Source organism: Gymnogyps californianus, chromosome 24 (genome assembly GCF_018139145.2).
Source record: "Gymnogyps californianus isolate 813 chromosome 24, ASM1813914v2, whole genome shotgun sequence".
NCBI classification, from domain to species: Eukaryota; Metazoa; Chordata; class Aves; order Accipitriformes; family Cathartidae; genus Gymnogyps; species Gymnogyps californianus.
The window spans coordinates 2246224-2262822 of record NC_059494.1 but is presented as its reverse complement, the minus strand read 5'-3'; the positions used below and the strand labels follow the sequence as shown (position 1 = coordinate 2262822).

The 16599-nt window shown below is 45.6% G+C and overlaps 1 protein-coding gene across 1 annotated transcript; it reads left to right on the top strand.

The window, feature by feature from the left end:
• The first annotated feature begins 1184 nt into the window (after positions 1–1184).
• On the top strand, positions 1185–16461 carry SIN3B (SIN3 transcription regulator family member B). Its single transcript, XM_050910627.1, is given in 20 exon segments — positions 1185–1206; positions 1209–1276; positions 1994–2100; positions 2678–2831; positions 3850–4113; positions 4517–4660; positions 4914–5036; positions 5548–5637; positions 6078–6196; positions 6942–7149; positions 7874–7990; positions 8366–8604; positions 9466–9649; positions 9875–10469; positions 10984–11153; positions 11709–11882; positions 12166–12258; positions 12553–12647; positions 13096–13300; positions 13688–16461. Coding segments are annotated over 20 exon segments (3402 nt in total). The 3' UTR covers positions 13919–16461.
• Positions 16462–16599: the final 138 nt, after the last annotated feature.

Here is a 16599-nt window from a genome sequence, read left to right as displayed (position 1 = left end):
TTTGCTGAGTTCAAATTGTCTGTTGAAGAGGGACGATTTGAGGGAAGTGGCATATTTTAAGTCCAAACCTACTATGCAGTAAATGCTTTATTCTGAGCTTGGTTTGCACAGGTGCCTTGCTGGCTGTATACACAACTGCTAACAGAATTGTACCAACTGCAAATGGATTTGTTGCAGTAACAAAAGTTGGTTATAGAATTTGTGAGAAGTTTCACTGTCCTAAGACCACCCCTCCTCGGTATAACCCACTCCAGAACATCGTGGCAATGTGTACGGTAAAATCCAGAAAGAAAGACAAGGAAAACGCAAGCAAGCAACAGTACCACCAAGGAAATTCTTCTGGGAGCCTGATTCATACCAGCAAGCTCTCTCAAATCTGTTCAGTGGTGTAAAAAGCAAAGATGAATAGGATAAATCAGCATAAACACCCAGGATTGAGCTTGTGGGTTTCTCTTTCTATCCTTTTGCCTTAGTGTCTCAGAATCACAATATTAAACATTGCTGAAAACTCCCTCGCTACAGTTATTCAGAGTCTATTGATACTTTGGCACGATACTACTGCTGTGGCGTACCATAATAATAACCACCTAAGAAAGGTAAATAAGAAAAAAAACCCAACCAACAACAAAACCAACCCTAAACCCACATTTTACCCAACTACACCAGAGCAGGCACTGGAGCTCAGTGCGCACCACTGACCGCAGCTCAGCCGGAGATCAGAAGCCGCCGGCGGGCACTCGGCACTGCGGCCTTCCCGCGCCCCACCTCGGCTCTCCCCTTCCCGCCAGTGCCACCGCTTCCCGGCACAGAGGCACCGGGGACTCGGGCCGCCGCTGCCCCCTTAGGGGCTCGGCTCCAGCCCCGGCACCACCAGCTCACCCCGCCGGGGCCGGACCCCCGGTGATCCCCTCCCTCCTTCAGGTCGCTCACCGGGGCCGGGACGGCGCCGCTCCCCCTCCCGCAGCCGCCGAACAGCCGCCTGAGGCGCGGCTCCCGCCATGGCGGTTGAACGGCCGGAAGCAGCGCGCGCTCCCGGGCGGCGCCGACGGCGGCCGCGAAGGTTCCGCTCCGGGCCGGGCCGGGCCGTGGCGCGCGGGCGGGCGGGCCGGCCGGCGGCGCCGTGCGCGCTGACGCAGTCGCTCCGCACGCGCTGACGGGGGGCGCGCTGCTGCCCGACTCCCAACATGGCGGCGGGGGGCGGCGGCGGCCGGGGGGCAGCGCCCCGCGCTGGGGCGGCGGCAGCCGGGCCGCGGCGCAGGAGAAGCTGCCGGTGCATGTGAGTGCGGCGACCGCCCCGGCGGCCGCCCCCCCCCCCCCCCGCCGGGACCGCCGTGATTTTCCCCTTCCCCCCCGCCCCCGCGAAGGGCCGCTCCTCTTCTCCCTCGACCCCCCGGGACGGCGCTGCCCGCCCCGCCGTGACCTGCCCCGCCCCGTCCGCGGCGCCGAACCCGCCCCCGGCGCCTGTACCCCCCGCCGGTACCGTGGGGTGTCCCGGGGCCTTCTCCCCCCGGTGCCGTGGGGCACCCCCGCCCTCCTCCCCCGGTACCGTGGGGTCCCCTGTGGCCTGCGCCCTCCTCCTCCGGTACCGTGAGGCCCCCCTGGCCTGTTCCCTCCCTCCCTTATACCGTGCCCCCCCTCCCCAGCCCCGCTGTTCTCTTCTGGTACCGCGGTCATCCTCCCCGGGGACCTGTTCCCCTCTCCACGGTACCGTGCCCCCCTCCGTGCCTTGCCATTCTCCTCCGGCACCGTGAGGCCCACTCTGCCTAGTTACGGTGGTGCCCCACCGGGGTCTGCCTTCCTCAGGGCCTCCTCATCTGGTACCGTGTGCCCCTCCTCAGGCTGCTCCCCCTTCCCCGGTGCTGTGGGGCTCCCCCGGGGGCCTGTTCTCACCTCCCTCAGTGCCCTGGGGTGCCCCTGCCCCCATTCTGGGGCTGTGGGGTGCCCCAGGGCCTGTTCCCCCTTTCTGGGCCTGACCCGCGTTCTCGCTCTGCAGGTGGAGGATGCGCTTTCCTACCTGGACCAGGTGAAGATCCGCTTTGGCAGCGACCCCGCCACCTACAATGGCTTCCTGGAGATCATGAAAGAGTTCAAGAGCCAGAGGTAAAGCTCAGGCCCTGCGCCCCAGGGCTGCGCCGGGGAGCTCCTCTGCCTTTGCGGGGGTGTCTCTCTCTGCCTTTGCAGGGTCCCCCAGCCTTCACATCATCTTTCCACCTCCGCAGACACACAGGCTACCCTGCTGGCCTGTCCCCCAGTAGTGCAGTCACTAGGCACTGGAGGTGGAGGGTCTCTGTCCATCCCGTTGTTTTCCAGAGATGAAATCCACAGGAAAAGGCAAATCGATTTTTACTTCCCGCTCTGAAACACAGATCTGGAAAATAAGTGAAGAAGCTTGAGTGCAGAGCCTCTCTGTGACCTGTCAGCCCTAGGGGTGGTGGCTGTCTTGCCCGTTTTGGGTAACCTGCACACTCATCTCTCCTCTCTGTGGATAACACTCCCAGTATGAGGCTGCAGTGGTCATTCCCTCTGCTTGGGCTAATTTCTAGGTCTGAGGTTCCCAAACTTGCCTGTTAAAAATTGCATCTCTGAGAAGCCAGATGCTTCCCTTACCTCTGTAATTTTCTAGGCTTAACTTGTATTTCTGATTCGGACACAAGTAACAAACCCTTCTCAATTTTAGCATTGACACACCTGGAGTAATCCGACGTGTTTCCCAGCTTTTCCATGAGCATCCCGACCTCATTGTAGGATTCAATGCTTTCCTTCCTCTGGGCTACAGGATAGAAATTCCAAAGAACGGGAAGTTAAGTATACAGTCACCTTTGAATAGTCAGGTAGGTTATAGAGCTCATATTGTCTAAATAAATTCTGTTACATGTGTCGCTATACACATCTCTTGCACAGTTTAGGCTACGTAGATCTATGTGTATTGCACGTTACTAAAGTTTTTACATGGTTTTCAAAGTCTGTGATAATGGGTATAATATAAATTTAAATATTTATTCTCAAACCAGTTGTTAGTTTAGCTTACACAAGAATGATACTCCTGCATGACGTGCCACTTCAAATACTTCAGTCAGATTTGAAAACTGAAATTGTAATTGGCTTGACATATTTATATAGATTCTCAATACGTGGTGTGTGTAGTGACAAATTTCAACAAGAGATCCTGGAAGAATTGCATTTCCAGTCTTCCGCTGAGAAACTGGGAAATGTGTTTAGGCAATAGGCAAAAAATACATGCCAGGTATTGCCGTGCAATTGCTAAAACCCTGCAATGAAAGACATCTGCTGTAGTACAGATGGATACATATTGGCCTCTGCTTCTTTTTTGTTGTCGCTGTGTGGTTGTGGAGGCTGAAACAGAGCTATTACCTGAATTCTACTGACAAACTTGTGGTTTAACTCTAATTAGCAGCAGTAAATATCTTTTAGATCTCAGTTCCCTTAGATCTCTCTGTTGCTTAGAAATTTAGCATCTTTAAGAGCCTTACGTTTTAATATGGTTCTTAAAACTGACAATTCCTCTGAAATAAAACAGTGGTAACAGAAACTGCGGTGCGTGTTGTTTGGTACACCCTCTCAAGTGTAGTGGATAATGCAGTGACAAGTCAAAAGCAGTAATGAGCCAGATGGTTCATTAGCCAGATATGGCTTACGGGATTTTTTTTTAACTGATGGTGTTAATAAAATAGGTAGGGAAATTTATTGGCTAATTAAATCTTTTTTCTTTCTTCTTCACGTCGTAATCTTTTTTAGCTAAAGAGCTTGAAAATGCTGATGGTAGATTGTTGTTGAACTTGCACCTATGTTTCTGTACAAGTCACTGTCTTTTGTGTCTTATGCCACTAGGTGCCCTCAGAGCCTGTTCCCAGCGCTCTCCCTGGCAGCGGGCTGTTGTTGCATTACTCCCAGGAGAATTCGCACAATCACAGTGACTGTTCCGAGGAGTTTAGGCAACAGCTTCCATACAAAGAAGATAAATCCCAAATTCCTTTGGAGTCTGATTCTGTAGAGTTCAATAATGCTATCAGTTACGTGAATAAGATCAAAACACGTTTTCTTGACCATCCAGAAATTTACAGATCCTTTTTAGAAATTCTTCATACTTACCAGGTAAAAAGTCTTCCCATATAAGCGATTGTGGGTTTGCACTGTAGCTGTTTGAGGAGTAGTTGTCAAATGCAATGTCTGCCTATTGAACAGGCTTATACAGTTCCCAAGCACTAGCCTTTGTCCAACAATTGCCTCATAGATACTCACATGAAATGACAAAAGTGTGAAAATTGTAGCACTTTCCAGGGTCTGAGGTGTAAAGGGGTTGTATCCAGATCTGTCTTTACTAACCTTTGGTTGATTTAGTGATATTTTGTGTGAAAGGATGCACTGTAAGAACCTTGGGCTATCTGATAGTTATTTCAAGTTTGCGTAGCATAAGGTTTTTGGCTGAGTTGATGAGTTTTCTTGCATAGTGAGGTATGTTTTTGACGCTGTTTAACATCTGTGCGTATCTTTTCAGAAAGAACAGCTGAACACTAAAGGCCGACCCTTTCGGGGCATGTCAGAGGAAGAAGTGTTTACTGAAGTCGCAAATCTGTTCAGGGGACAGGAGGATCTGCTTTCTGAGTTTGGACAGTTCCTCCCGGAGGCTAAAAGGTCTTTGGTATGTGTATGCTTAGAACAAGGCAGAATATTGAATACTCTCTGTTTGTACGTAGAATACATAAAGAAGCTTTAGGAATGCAAAACATTATGGAAAAACATACAGCCAGTAGATGAACTTTGCTCCTCTTCATTGTTTGGAATTTCACAGAACAGGTGACAACTATATGCTTTGTGTCCCCTTCAGATATATAGGATTCTTTATTTGCGCCAGTCGAGAAGAGAACGTTGAAATCATTATTGATTTACTTCAGTTCACAGGAAATGGACCATGTGAAGTGAACAGTGTCCAGAAAACTGAGCATGAGAAGAATCTGGAACACAGCAAAAAGCGATCCAGACCACTGCTGTTGCGTCCTGTTTCTGGCCCAGCAAAGGTATCTTTTAGCAAGTAAAAGCTTAGAATAACCTGATATTACTTGTTGTGTTTAGATAATTGCTTAGATAAAGTTGTAATGAGTAGCGTCTTTGAGGTACGTAGGTGTTAGGTATGAGAAACAAAATTTCAAAGTTATTTTAAAAATAATAATTACTGTAGAAAAAGAGAATTTTAAAAGTATGCTTAAATGTGTGTGGTAACATGTTGAATACTAAATATCAAGACCTTCTGTACTAAGTATGGGGCCTGGAAAGGGACAATTTATTGCTTCTACAAAGAAATCTTTCTTTGGAATTCTTTCTCAAGCGATCCTTTTTTTTGTTGTTTCTTCTTAGCTGGGAGTCATTTAATAGAGATTGCTGTGGAGGACTTGACACAGCAATGCTAGATCACTGTTTGGGAAATACGGAGTTTCAGCCTTTGCAGAGAGCTGTTGTGTGTCAGCAAAGTGGAATTTGATAGCATTTGAGTCACAACATTTTAAGTATAACTGCTTGTTCTTTTAACAGAAGAAAATGAAACTGCGAGGTACCAAAGATCTGTCAGTAGCGACAGTGGGAAAATACGGAACGCTGCAAGAGTTTTCCTTCTTTGACAAGGTCAGTATTTGGCCTGTTCTCACATTCTGTGGACTTACTTTCAACCACTTAAGTGGTTATTAATTGGTTGGTTTTCTATACAATCTGCGTGTCAGCACTTAGCAATTGCGTGACTTTTCAAGTGGTAGAGAAAGACAGAGCAAGAAAAGGGAAAATAGGTGGGTTTGGAAGACTAATAGAAACTGATAATTAACCTTTTCCTGAATGCTTGTCTCTTACAGACATGTTTTTCTCTATTTTTCAGTGATGTTTCCTCATAGTACCATCTGTAGTTACTAGATTATTGTTTGAAACTGGGCATTTTTGTGCATATTCTCTTTTTATGTTGCAACGTAGACAGAGGTTTGTCACTGTACCCATGGTTCAGACTACTTAGAGTATGAACTAAATAAAAATGGTGTTCAAGTGATCTGATCGGTTCTCTCCAAACTGTGCTTTAGGTGCGTAGGGTGCTAAAGAGTCAGGAAGTCTACGAAAATTTTCTCCGTTGCATTGCTCTCTTCAACCAGGAGTTGGTCTCTGGCTCTGAGTTGCTCCAGCTAGTTACACCATTTTTAGGGTAAGTTACTGACTACCTTCTCTGCTGTGTCGTACTTTTTAGGTCTTACTCTGTTGCTTTTTGGTCGACATTGTGAACTTTGTTACTGAAGTTTTGGATTTAACTTCAGAAATATCTTCTAGGTAGCATGCAAGAAATTGAAGGCTAATCCAAGAAGAGGAGTAATAAAATCTGAATCTTTTAACATATCCACACAGCTCTTAAAGAGCATTTTGGGGAGGATATTTTCCTCTGTCCGTGCATCCAGTTGAACACCTCACAAGCAGCAGACTACTTGATGTTACACTAAATCATTGGGGGCAGAGAATCTCATGAATTCTGGGGGTGGTCTCTGTTCACACTCCCTGTTCTAATCTCTCAAAATATAATACAGGTATAAACATGAAATCTCAGAACAGAGCTGTGACAAGGATAAATAGTTCTAGCTCTGATGTGAGCCTCTCGTGCTGTTTGGCTTCCAACAGAAGAGGGAGAGTCACATGGCAAGGATGAGTGATTCCTCAGTCAGTTAAGGGGAGTATTCGTGAAGTTGTGAAGGGAAATTCTTTTCCTGCCTTAAGTAAAAAAAAAAAAACAACCTAAAGTAATTCAGAGAGAATGGTAACAGAGGTAAAACGCTGGTGAAAGATTTCTCACTGCAATGCTAAGTTTGTTTAGATTTTCTCCCTCACTTCTATGACACACATTAGCCACCCTAAAACTGTCAGAGTGAAATAACAAAATACGCCTACTTGTGTTTTTGAAGGAAATTCCCAGAACTCTTTGCACAGTTCAAGTCCTTCCTTGGTGTGAAAGAGCTTTCATTTGCTTCTCCACTGAGCGACCGATCTGGGGATGGAATGAGTCGGGAAATTGATTATGCTTCCTGCAAACGCATAGGATCAAGTTACCGGGCTCTCCCAAAAACCTATCAGCAGCCAAAGTGCAGTGGAAGAACAGCCATTTGCAAGGAGGTACTTTGGGGTCAACCTGTTCAATCCCTGAACGCACATTGCACTTATGTAACTTGAAGTGGGGTAGTTAGCGCTACACCTTCTGCACGTGGATTCCCCTCTTTAATGCCGATTAGCCAGCTTTCATCTCACATCGGTTATTTATCCAATTTATTGAAATAAGACTATCCACATGCATTTTACTAATTTTATCTAAACCCATCTCAAATGGCTCTTTAATGTCTTTTGAGTCTATGTGCATACACATTTATTCCTGTAGACAGAAAAGACTATTAAATAGCCTGAAATTAATTTTCTAGCAGTGGACCAATACGGCCTTTAGAAACAGTTTTTCTCCTGAAAGAGCACTGTGAGCCAGTGTCTTAGACACTGTTCTCACTGAGAACAGACGTCTGCAGCATAGGTGCTCCCACTTCTTGCTGTGGTTGGCAACTCTGTCTCCTTCACTTACAGTTGCTGATTACTGCAGAATGATCTCTGTGGTTTGTGAGATGATAGCGAAGATGCTTTCAAGCTTTCTGAGCAGGGCCCTGGCACAGTTCCACACAGACCTCTAATATTCTGCGGAGCAGTCATGACAGTGACTTGGGAACTAGGTCTGAAACTTCCAATAGAAACTCAGGGAAGAACCGTGCAAAAATAAACCAGAGGAGGATCAGACCCCGTGAGAACAGCTCTGGGCTCATAAGGCTCTGTTCAACGTCATGTCTTTGCACTGTTGCAGGTGTTAAATGATACCTGGGTTTCATTTCCATCCTGGTCTGAAGACTCCACTTTTGTCAGCTCCAAGAAGACTCCTTATGAGGAGCAGTTGCACCGCTGTGAAGATGAGCGGTTTGAGGTACCTCTGCTACTGAGCTTCCTTTCTGCCTGTCTGCCTCCTCAGAAAGCAAAACTTCTAGCTATGAAGATTTTGACTGACTGAATTGGTGGCCAAATACTGAAAGTTCTATTACTGTTTGTTGGTTTGAGCTAGAGTTTGGTATTTTCCACTTGCTTGGAGTCTAATAGGTCTTTCTAGGCATGGGTCCAGTTCTAAAAAGCATGTTACCTTTGGGAGAACTGGCGGAGGTATATTTTCCAGTAAGAAACCTTGCTGATGCTTCTTAGCTCCACCCAGTGGGGCTGGAATGTATGCCACAAACCTGAGTGGTGCTGGTCTCCATTTTCCTGCTACGCCTGTTCTTACACTCTGTCTTTTGTGAATTCTTAACAGTTGGATGTTGTCTTGGAGACCAATTTAGCCACAATACGTGTGCTGGAGAGTGTGCAGAAAAAACTGTCTCGACTGACTCAAGAGGATCAGGAGAAATTTCGACTGGATGATTGCTTGGGAGGAACATCAGAAGTGATCCAGCGCAGGGCCATCTATCGCATCTATGGTGATAAAGCACCAGAGATCATTGAAAGTCTTAAGAAAAACCCAGTTACTGCAGTTCCTGTTGTTCTTAAGAGGTAATTCCTATTCTCCTGTGTTCACCTGGGTTCTTTAAGAAACTGATAAAGGATTTTTAAAGCATTTTTAAACAACTATTTTCTGTAGATGTTGTTTCAAAGGATAACTCATCTTCAGTTGCTTTTATTTATTTCCTTATTGCTTCCAGGAATACTGAAAAGTTTTTGGTGCATCATAGTTGGTGTCCTGGTTTTGGCTGGGACAGAGTTAATTTTCTTCTTAGTAGCTGGTACAGTGCTGTGTTTTGGATTTAGTGTGAGAATAATGTTGATAACACGCTGATGTTTTAGTTGTTGCTAAGTAGCGCTTATCCTAAGTGAAGGATTTTCCAGTTTCCCATGCTCTGCCAGCAAGCAGGTGTGCAAGGAGCTGGGAGGGAGCAGAGCCAGGGCAGCTGACCCCAACTAGCCCAAGGGCTATTCCATACCATAGAATGGCGTGCCCAGTATATAAATGGGGGGAGTTGGCCGGGAGGGGCGGATCGCTGCTGGGGCATCGGTCAGCGGGTGGTGAGCAATTGCATTGTGCATCACTGGGTTTTTTTTCTTTTTTTTTCCCTCTTCTTCTTTTGTTATATTCCTTTTCATTACTATTATTATTATAATATTATATTTCATTATTATTATTGCTAGTATTATATTTTACTTTAGTTATTAAACCATTCTTATCTCAACCCACAAGTTCTACCTTCTTTCCCAATTCTCCTCCCCATCCCACTGGGAGCAGGGAGTGAGCGAGCGGCTGCGTGGTGCTCAGCTGCTGGCTGGGGTTAAACCACGACAGTTGGCTACATGAAAAATGCTTTGTGTGTATTTCTGTGGTCGTCTTTTTGAACTGAAGTAGATTATACATTTATGCAGATTGAAAGCAAAAGAGGAGGAATGGCGGGAGGCCCAGCAGGGCTTCAACAAAATTTGGCGGGAGCAGTATGAGAAAGCCTACCTGAAGTCCCTTGACCACCAGGCCGTCAACTTCAAACAAAATGACACCAAAGCCTTGCGCTCCAAGAGCTTGCTGAATGAAATTGAGAGTGTCTATGATGAGGTGCGTGTGCTAGTAAATAATCCACCCTGTATGTCCTTCATTTCTAGTATTATCTAGATGTTTACATAGCACCTGGGACCTTGTTGAAGTGGTAGTGCTCTGAAGAGTCCTCAGTCAAAAATGACTGTCCCAACCATAGCGTTAATCCTGGCTTATTTCTTCTGGCAGGAATGGCTCTTGAGCATGGATTGGAAGGATCTTTATCTATTTGTCTCTTGATTACAGCATCAGGAGCAGCATTCAGAGGGGAGAAGTTCGTCCACAAACGAGCCTCATCTTATCTTTATCTATGAAGATAAGCAGATTTTGGAAGATGCAGCGTCTCTTATCAGCTATTATGTAAAAAGGCAGCCTACTATCCAAAAGGAGGATCAAGCAACCATCCGGCAGATAGTGCATCACTTCATACCTGAGCTGTTTTTCTCTCAGCCCCCTGAGCACAGTATTTCTGAAGAATCAACAGATGAGGACAGAGAAAACCATCAGGGGCAGAACCTGGATACTCCTGAGCTACGGAAAAAACATGTGCCTGGGCCTCCAAGCAGTCCTTTGGAGGCAAAAGCAACCTTCTGTGATGTTACAGCTGCTGAGCCCCACAACACTCTGGATGATGTTTACAGTCTATTCTTTGTCAATAATAATTGGTATTTCTTCCTCCGCCTTCACCAGACTCTTTGCTCAAGGCTCCTAAAGATTTATCGTCAAGCTCAGAAGCAGCTTCTAGAATATCGGACTGAAAAAGAGAGAGAGAAACTCCTTTGTGAGGGAAGAAAAGAAAAAACCAATGATCCAGCCATGGAACTAAGACTGAAGCAACCAAGTAAGAATAATCCGGGACATAGTCCATTCTTAATGCTCTGGTTGCTAGTGCTCGATTGTATTTATCTGAGTAACTGAGACCAGCAGGCAAGTCTGTAAGGAATGTAGAGGTGCAAACCTCCACTGTATTTGTGATTTGTGGATACAGCTAATTTAACAGGATAGCTAGTTTGTAATTTATCTTCTGAGGGCTCTCATGTGTAGTTCATAGAAGAGACTTCACGCAAGCCCACTGTTGTCAGATGTTCTCAGGTGTCTCATTGTATTAATCTGTTAACTTTGATTTTAAAATGTAAATGGCTCCACAACAAAATAGTTAACTACACAAGGCAGTCATGGAAGTGCATGAGATAAAACTGTTACAGTCTGTCAGCACTCCTTGCAGAGAACTGTCTGTCTGTAAGCATGTTCTCGGTACTGAATGTCATGGATCTTGAGTAGGGCTGTCCCTTGTATCTCTTGACTTCACTGTGCCTCTTACACGCGTTAAGTGACTGCACTTTTCCCCTGCCCAGGTGAGGTGGAACTGGAGGAGTACTACCCCGCATTCCTGGATATGGTGAGGAGTCTGCTGGATGGGAATATTGACCCAACGCAGTACGAGGACACTCTGAGGGAGATGTTCACTATCCATGCCTATATTGGCTTTACTATGGACAAACTGGTGCAGAATATTGTCCGCCAGGTAACTAATTTGACGGCTGTGCTGTGTGTTTGGGGGGCCGCACCTCTCTCTTCTATAGACAGATAGGTTTCTCACAGTACCCTGTAATGCGAGGACTCGCTAAACGTAAAGCAAATTCATAGAAAAGTTATATATGTAGGGGAAACATTCTAACAGAAGTTCAGTGAGATAGTTCAGCTTCAGTACAGGGACCAGCTTAGGGGATTTACTCTTCCTGGCCTTTTCCAACATTCTTTAAGTTCCAGTCTTTTCAAAATTCTGCCATTTCCAAAATACATCTAAGGCAAAAAAAAAAAAAGGTCCAGTCCTTTTTACTCAAATCTGTCTTCTAATTGTAGTTTTTTACAGTTAAGGCACATCAGCCCCTCACTCTTCTCTGTTCCTTTTATTGCAAAGTAATGAAAAAGAGTGAAATGTGTGAAGTCTCTGGAGTTAAAGCTTTGGTACTTCATCTGAGGTGTGATGCTGTGCTGAGTTTTGTGCTCCTTTCGTAACACACTGGAGTTAACTCTTGGCCCAGACTTGCTGACTGAATTCCCCCTTTTTTAATGGCAGCTTCACCATCTAGTGAGCGATGACATCTGCTTGAAGGTTGTTGAGCTCTACTTGAACGAAAAGAAGCGAGGTGCTGCTGGAGGTAACTTATCCTCTAGGTGTGTCCGGGCAGCAAAGGAGACCAGCTATCAGTGGAAGGCTGAACGTTGCATGGCGGATGAGAACTGTTTCAAGGTAAGAACTTGCTGCCAGGGAACTTCATAAAGTGACTGTGGCACTTGACCTGGGAGAAATGGGTTTGGAAGCTCCAAGGCCGCAGTGGTGAGAGAGCGCCATATGGAGAGAAGGTACCAAAACCAGAGTATAGACAGTAAAGTGGCATACTGGCTCACTGAAAAGGCCTGCTGCTTACTTCTCTCCTAGCTCATATTTGTTGTCCGAATGACTTGTTGTGGATATACAGCATTTTATTGTGAACCCATGTGGCCCATATCTCATGCCTGTAACTTTATTACAGGTAATGTTTCTTCAGCGGAAAGGACAGGTGATCATGACCATTGAGCTTCTGGATACGGAAGAAACCCAGACAGAAGATCCTGTGGAGGTCCAGGTAATATCACAGTGACCATGGAGTCTGCTATACCACAGACAAAGCAGATGTCTAAGAATGCTTTCCCGCTTTCTTGTTCCAAAATGTGAGACTTTGCCAGGAGGGTAAGTTTACCTGGGAGGTGGGAAGATTACATGTGGGGCTGTGGTCATTGACAGAAATGGGTATGTTAGCAAAAGAGTTTCAACATAAATCAGCTTCCTAAAAAGCAGCTTGGAAATAAACTAGTTCTTTTTAGTGATGTTTGTCTTGATGAGAGCGAAATCTGACTTGAAATTGGTCTCTCTTGCGTAGCACCTGGCTAACTACATGGAGCAGTACGTTGGGGTAGAGGGAGCTCCGAACAACCAGAATGATGGCTTCTTACTGAAACCAGTCTTTCTGCAAAGGTGAGCGCGCTCCCTCTCCTGAGTCCTACCCGCAGCAGCTGGTACTGCGTCCTCTCTGCATATGTGGCAGTGATTTTAGGTGATGTGCCATACGAGCAACTCTAGGGAAATGCACTCATCTTTGAGGTCCAAAGGGGCTGCTGTAGTCCAGTGCACTGCATAAGAATGCTGAAGAAAAAATTTATGACTGCTCTATTAAGGTTTGTTCATGAAACTGTTTAGAATGGAGTGGGACTGTCTAAGCAGTCCCTTTTGGGAGGAATTTGAGGTCTAATTTGTTCCCATTTCACTAAATATTTGTCAGAGTGTACGGAGGAAGATCCTGGAGAAAGTCTGAAAACTAAATGTGGAAATACACATTTTGTACTTGTGCTGTCAGCTCTGCTAGCTTAAGAGAATGGATAACCAAGTGTGACACATGCTTCGTAATGTTCTTGTTTTGTTCTAGAAACCTAAAAAAGTTTCGCAAGTGGCAATGTAAGCAAGTGAGAGCTCTGCGTAGCGAAGTGAAGAGCTCCTGGAAGAGGCTGATTGGGGTGGAAAGTGCCTGCAATGTGGACTGCCGGTTCAAGCTCAACACCCACAAAATGATGTTCATCATGAACTCGGAGGATTACATGTACAGGCGGGGAGCGCTCTGCCGAGCCAAGCAGGTGCATCTCCTATTACTCTCTCTGCAGCTCAGGCAGTAGCAGAGGTTGAGGATGTGAGCCAAAAGACAGGTACCGATAAGAAGTCTTGTGGCTGAATTCCTGCAAACTCCACCCAGAAGTCACTACTCTGTGTTGGATGAAACACGGAGGAGAGCTGGTAAATGCTCTGTACTTTGGTTTAGTTTAGCAGCCTTTTCTCTACCATGCAAATTTTAAGGGGGAGTGGCAAACATTAAGAAATAGAGATCTTTAAATGCAGGTATGCGGTTTCCTGTTTTACTGTTTGTCTTGTGTTGTAAAGCATGCACATCTCAGACATACAAAGAGGTGAGGGTTTTGGCTTCTCCCCCAGTAACCTCTCAGTGATCTTTGCTGTCGTGCTTTCAGGTACAGCCAATGGTGCTGCTAAAGCACCACCAGCAGTTTGAAGAGTGGCACAATAGGTGGCTAGAAGAGAACGTGACCATGGAGGCAGTTGATGTAGTTCAAGACTGGCTAATGGGAGACGAAGACGAGGAGATGGTGCCCTGTAAGACAACTTGTGAGACGGTGAATGTCCACGGGGTCCCAGTGAACAGATACAGAGTTCAGTACAGTCGCCGTCCAGCTTCACCGTGAGCAGAGACTTGTTCCTGGGACCAAGACAAGTAGGAGCGTTGCTGGTGAAACACATTTACTCTGAGAATAGTGGTGGGAATGCAATGTATGTATTAATGATATTTATCCAAACAGCATTTTACTTTGGATTATGATGTATTTTCCATATGGCATAGACTCGTCTCCTTGCAGTGTAATCCTCCAGCCATCATGAAGAGACTTTTAAAAGCTTTATGGGAAGAGGGCTCTTGGCATCGCCACACACTTTTTAGTAGTTTCCTAGCTTTAGGCCACTGCTGACCAGCCAATACTGGAAGGCTGAGTGAGAGGGTCAGGCTCTGGGCGAACTACCACTAGTGGCTTTGTTGTAGAGATGGAGCTGGGCTGCTGTTTGAGCAGATGCTGGCAGCCGCTTCCACTTCAAAGGGTTTAATGTTCCCTATTTTCCTGAATTTGTGCCGTCTTGGAGCCTGCAGAACTCTTCAATGTAACCTCCGAGTGCCAGCGGGGCTGAGAGCACCTGGCACAGATTGCTAGCCCTGCTGGGGGCTGCTTCGTTATCGATGTGTACTAATAAGGCAATGAACGCAGTATTTTTACTGGTGCTCTGGTGAGAAAAATGCCAAAACCGAGACAAGGGTGAACAGCGTACTAAACGCTCTAACTCTCACTCATCAACTAAGTATTTTGGAGCATGAACTAAGGGGAAGAAACTCTCTGAGCTGCGGTGCTAGGCAAGAGAGCAGTTTGCGGCGCAAGACAGCCTATGCCCGTCAGCTACCCCTCTGCAGATGAGCACCGGATCCCACGTTGTTGCTTTGTGAACTTATGACCTGCTGCATACTCTGCCTTCTCAGATCTGGAGCTGCTTGGAGCGTGTGCGTGGGGAGGAATATCCATTGCGAGGTCTGGCCTTTTTTTTTTTGCCTTTTTTTTTTTTTGTTGTTGTATTTTGCATGTTGATTGGCAACTTCTGGAGACTGCGTTCTCAGGCGCTTCGCTTTCCTTGTGCATGCCCGGACTCCGTGGTTCTGCTGGGTTGTACCACTTAAATAACATCAGTAGATGGAGCTCTTGCAGCACAGCGTTTGCACTGGATCTGAGGTTTGTCCCAGATACTTTGCTGTTTCTGCTGGGTCAGCACAGATGCTGTATTTGCAGTGACACATGGAAATCTGTAATGGGCAGTATTAGATCCAGCCACAACCATCGTAGACAAGCTTTTCCACTGAAGCGTCTGTACTTCTATCTAAGCTTTTTTGCAATGAAACCTAACAAAAACCCTACCCTGAACCATGCAGAACACTACGTCAATTGTCTGACTTACTTAATCTATTGAAAAATCAAGAAAATTTAATTGTGTCTGTCCTGCAACCCCACTGTGACTTCGCTCTTGTTTTTCAGGGGCCAAGGGCAAGCACACTGTCCATGGAGTGTATTACAAATATAATGTCTTGAGGCAGGTCCAGCCTCCTTTCAGCTCTGCTTCCAACTTTTTCCTGGCTTTTGGGGGAATAACCCCCCCACCCCGATATTTTTTGTGGCTTTGATTTTTAGGTTATAATTTCTGCCAGACCTAAGTAGCAGCCTGTAGGATTTGTCCTGGGTTATTTCCACTGTACAACATTTGGTTTTGCAATTGTCTCACTTGACAGTAGAAAAATTGGCCTTTGGGGTACGTTTAATAGAAAACCGTACTGACTCTTTGTCTTTTTTGCAAAATAATCTGTAGGAGGGAAGGAGGGAGGCCAGTCTCTGGCATTCGTGGCCACTTGCACAACCACTGCCAGCGGAGGACTTTTCATCAAGAACTCATGTTCTCGTTGTCTGGGTCTCTGTTAAATTTTGGTTACTGAAATGATCTGATGGTTCTTCCCCTGCTCTCGTTGCAGTAAGTGATAAAAGACACTGACCACGTAGCTATGTGAGGGCTGGGTGGAGGAGCGGGGGGACAAGCCCAGTGCAAAGCACAGTATCCCCCTTTTGCTTCCAGACAGCTCAACAAAATACACCTCAGCCCTGTTCACCTCTCTGCTGTCTTCCAGTGGAGATGACAACTGTGCCAAATTTTATGGTTTTATGATACAGAAAAATGTTTACTAGAAAATAGGTTGCAACTTGTGGCTTAAAATGCATTTGATTCCAAGTGTACCAGGGTGTAGGAGGGTAACGCACCTGTGCACCATCCTGTTCCATCTCCCCATTTTTAAGTGTACTTCAGGTATTTTTAAGCATCCTTATTTTGTAAACCTTAATTTATAATCTGAACAGATTAAGTAAGACTTTTGCCCTTTACAGTGCTATTGTCTCAAAAATGATAGTAGCAAATGATGTGAATGGAATAAGCAGGCGGTGCAGGTTTGAGAGTGGCTTGCTAATGTCTGAGAGTTTAAGCTCGACCGCTGTGTATCTGCTAGCACGACCTTGATTCAAGAGTTTGTTCTTCCATTTTTTTGAAGGATCTTTGCTTTTGGGCTTGTAATTGCTTTGCCAGCTCTTTGAATGTAGTTTTTTTTATATTTATTTGCACATTCAAGTAAAATAAAATATTGATTTTAAAAGTCTACAGCTCTCACTGTTTTAAATTTATTTTAAATTAATTTAAACTTTCTGACAATCCCCAGAATTTATTGTCTTGCACCTGAAACTGAATTTTAAATGGTAGAAAAATGCAATTGAAAAGTTGGGTGAACTTCCCTTCA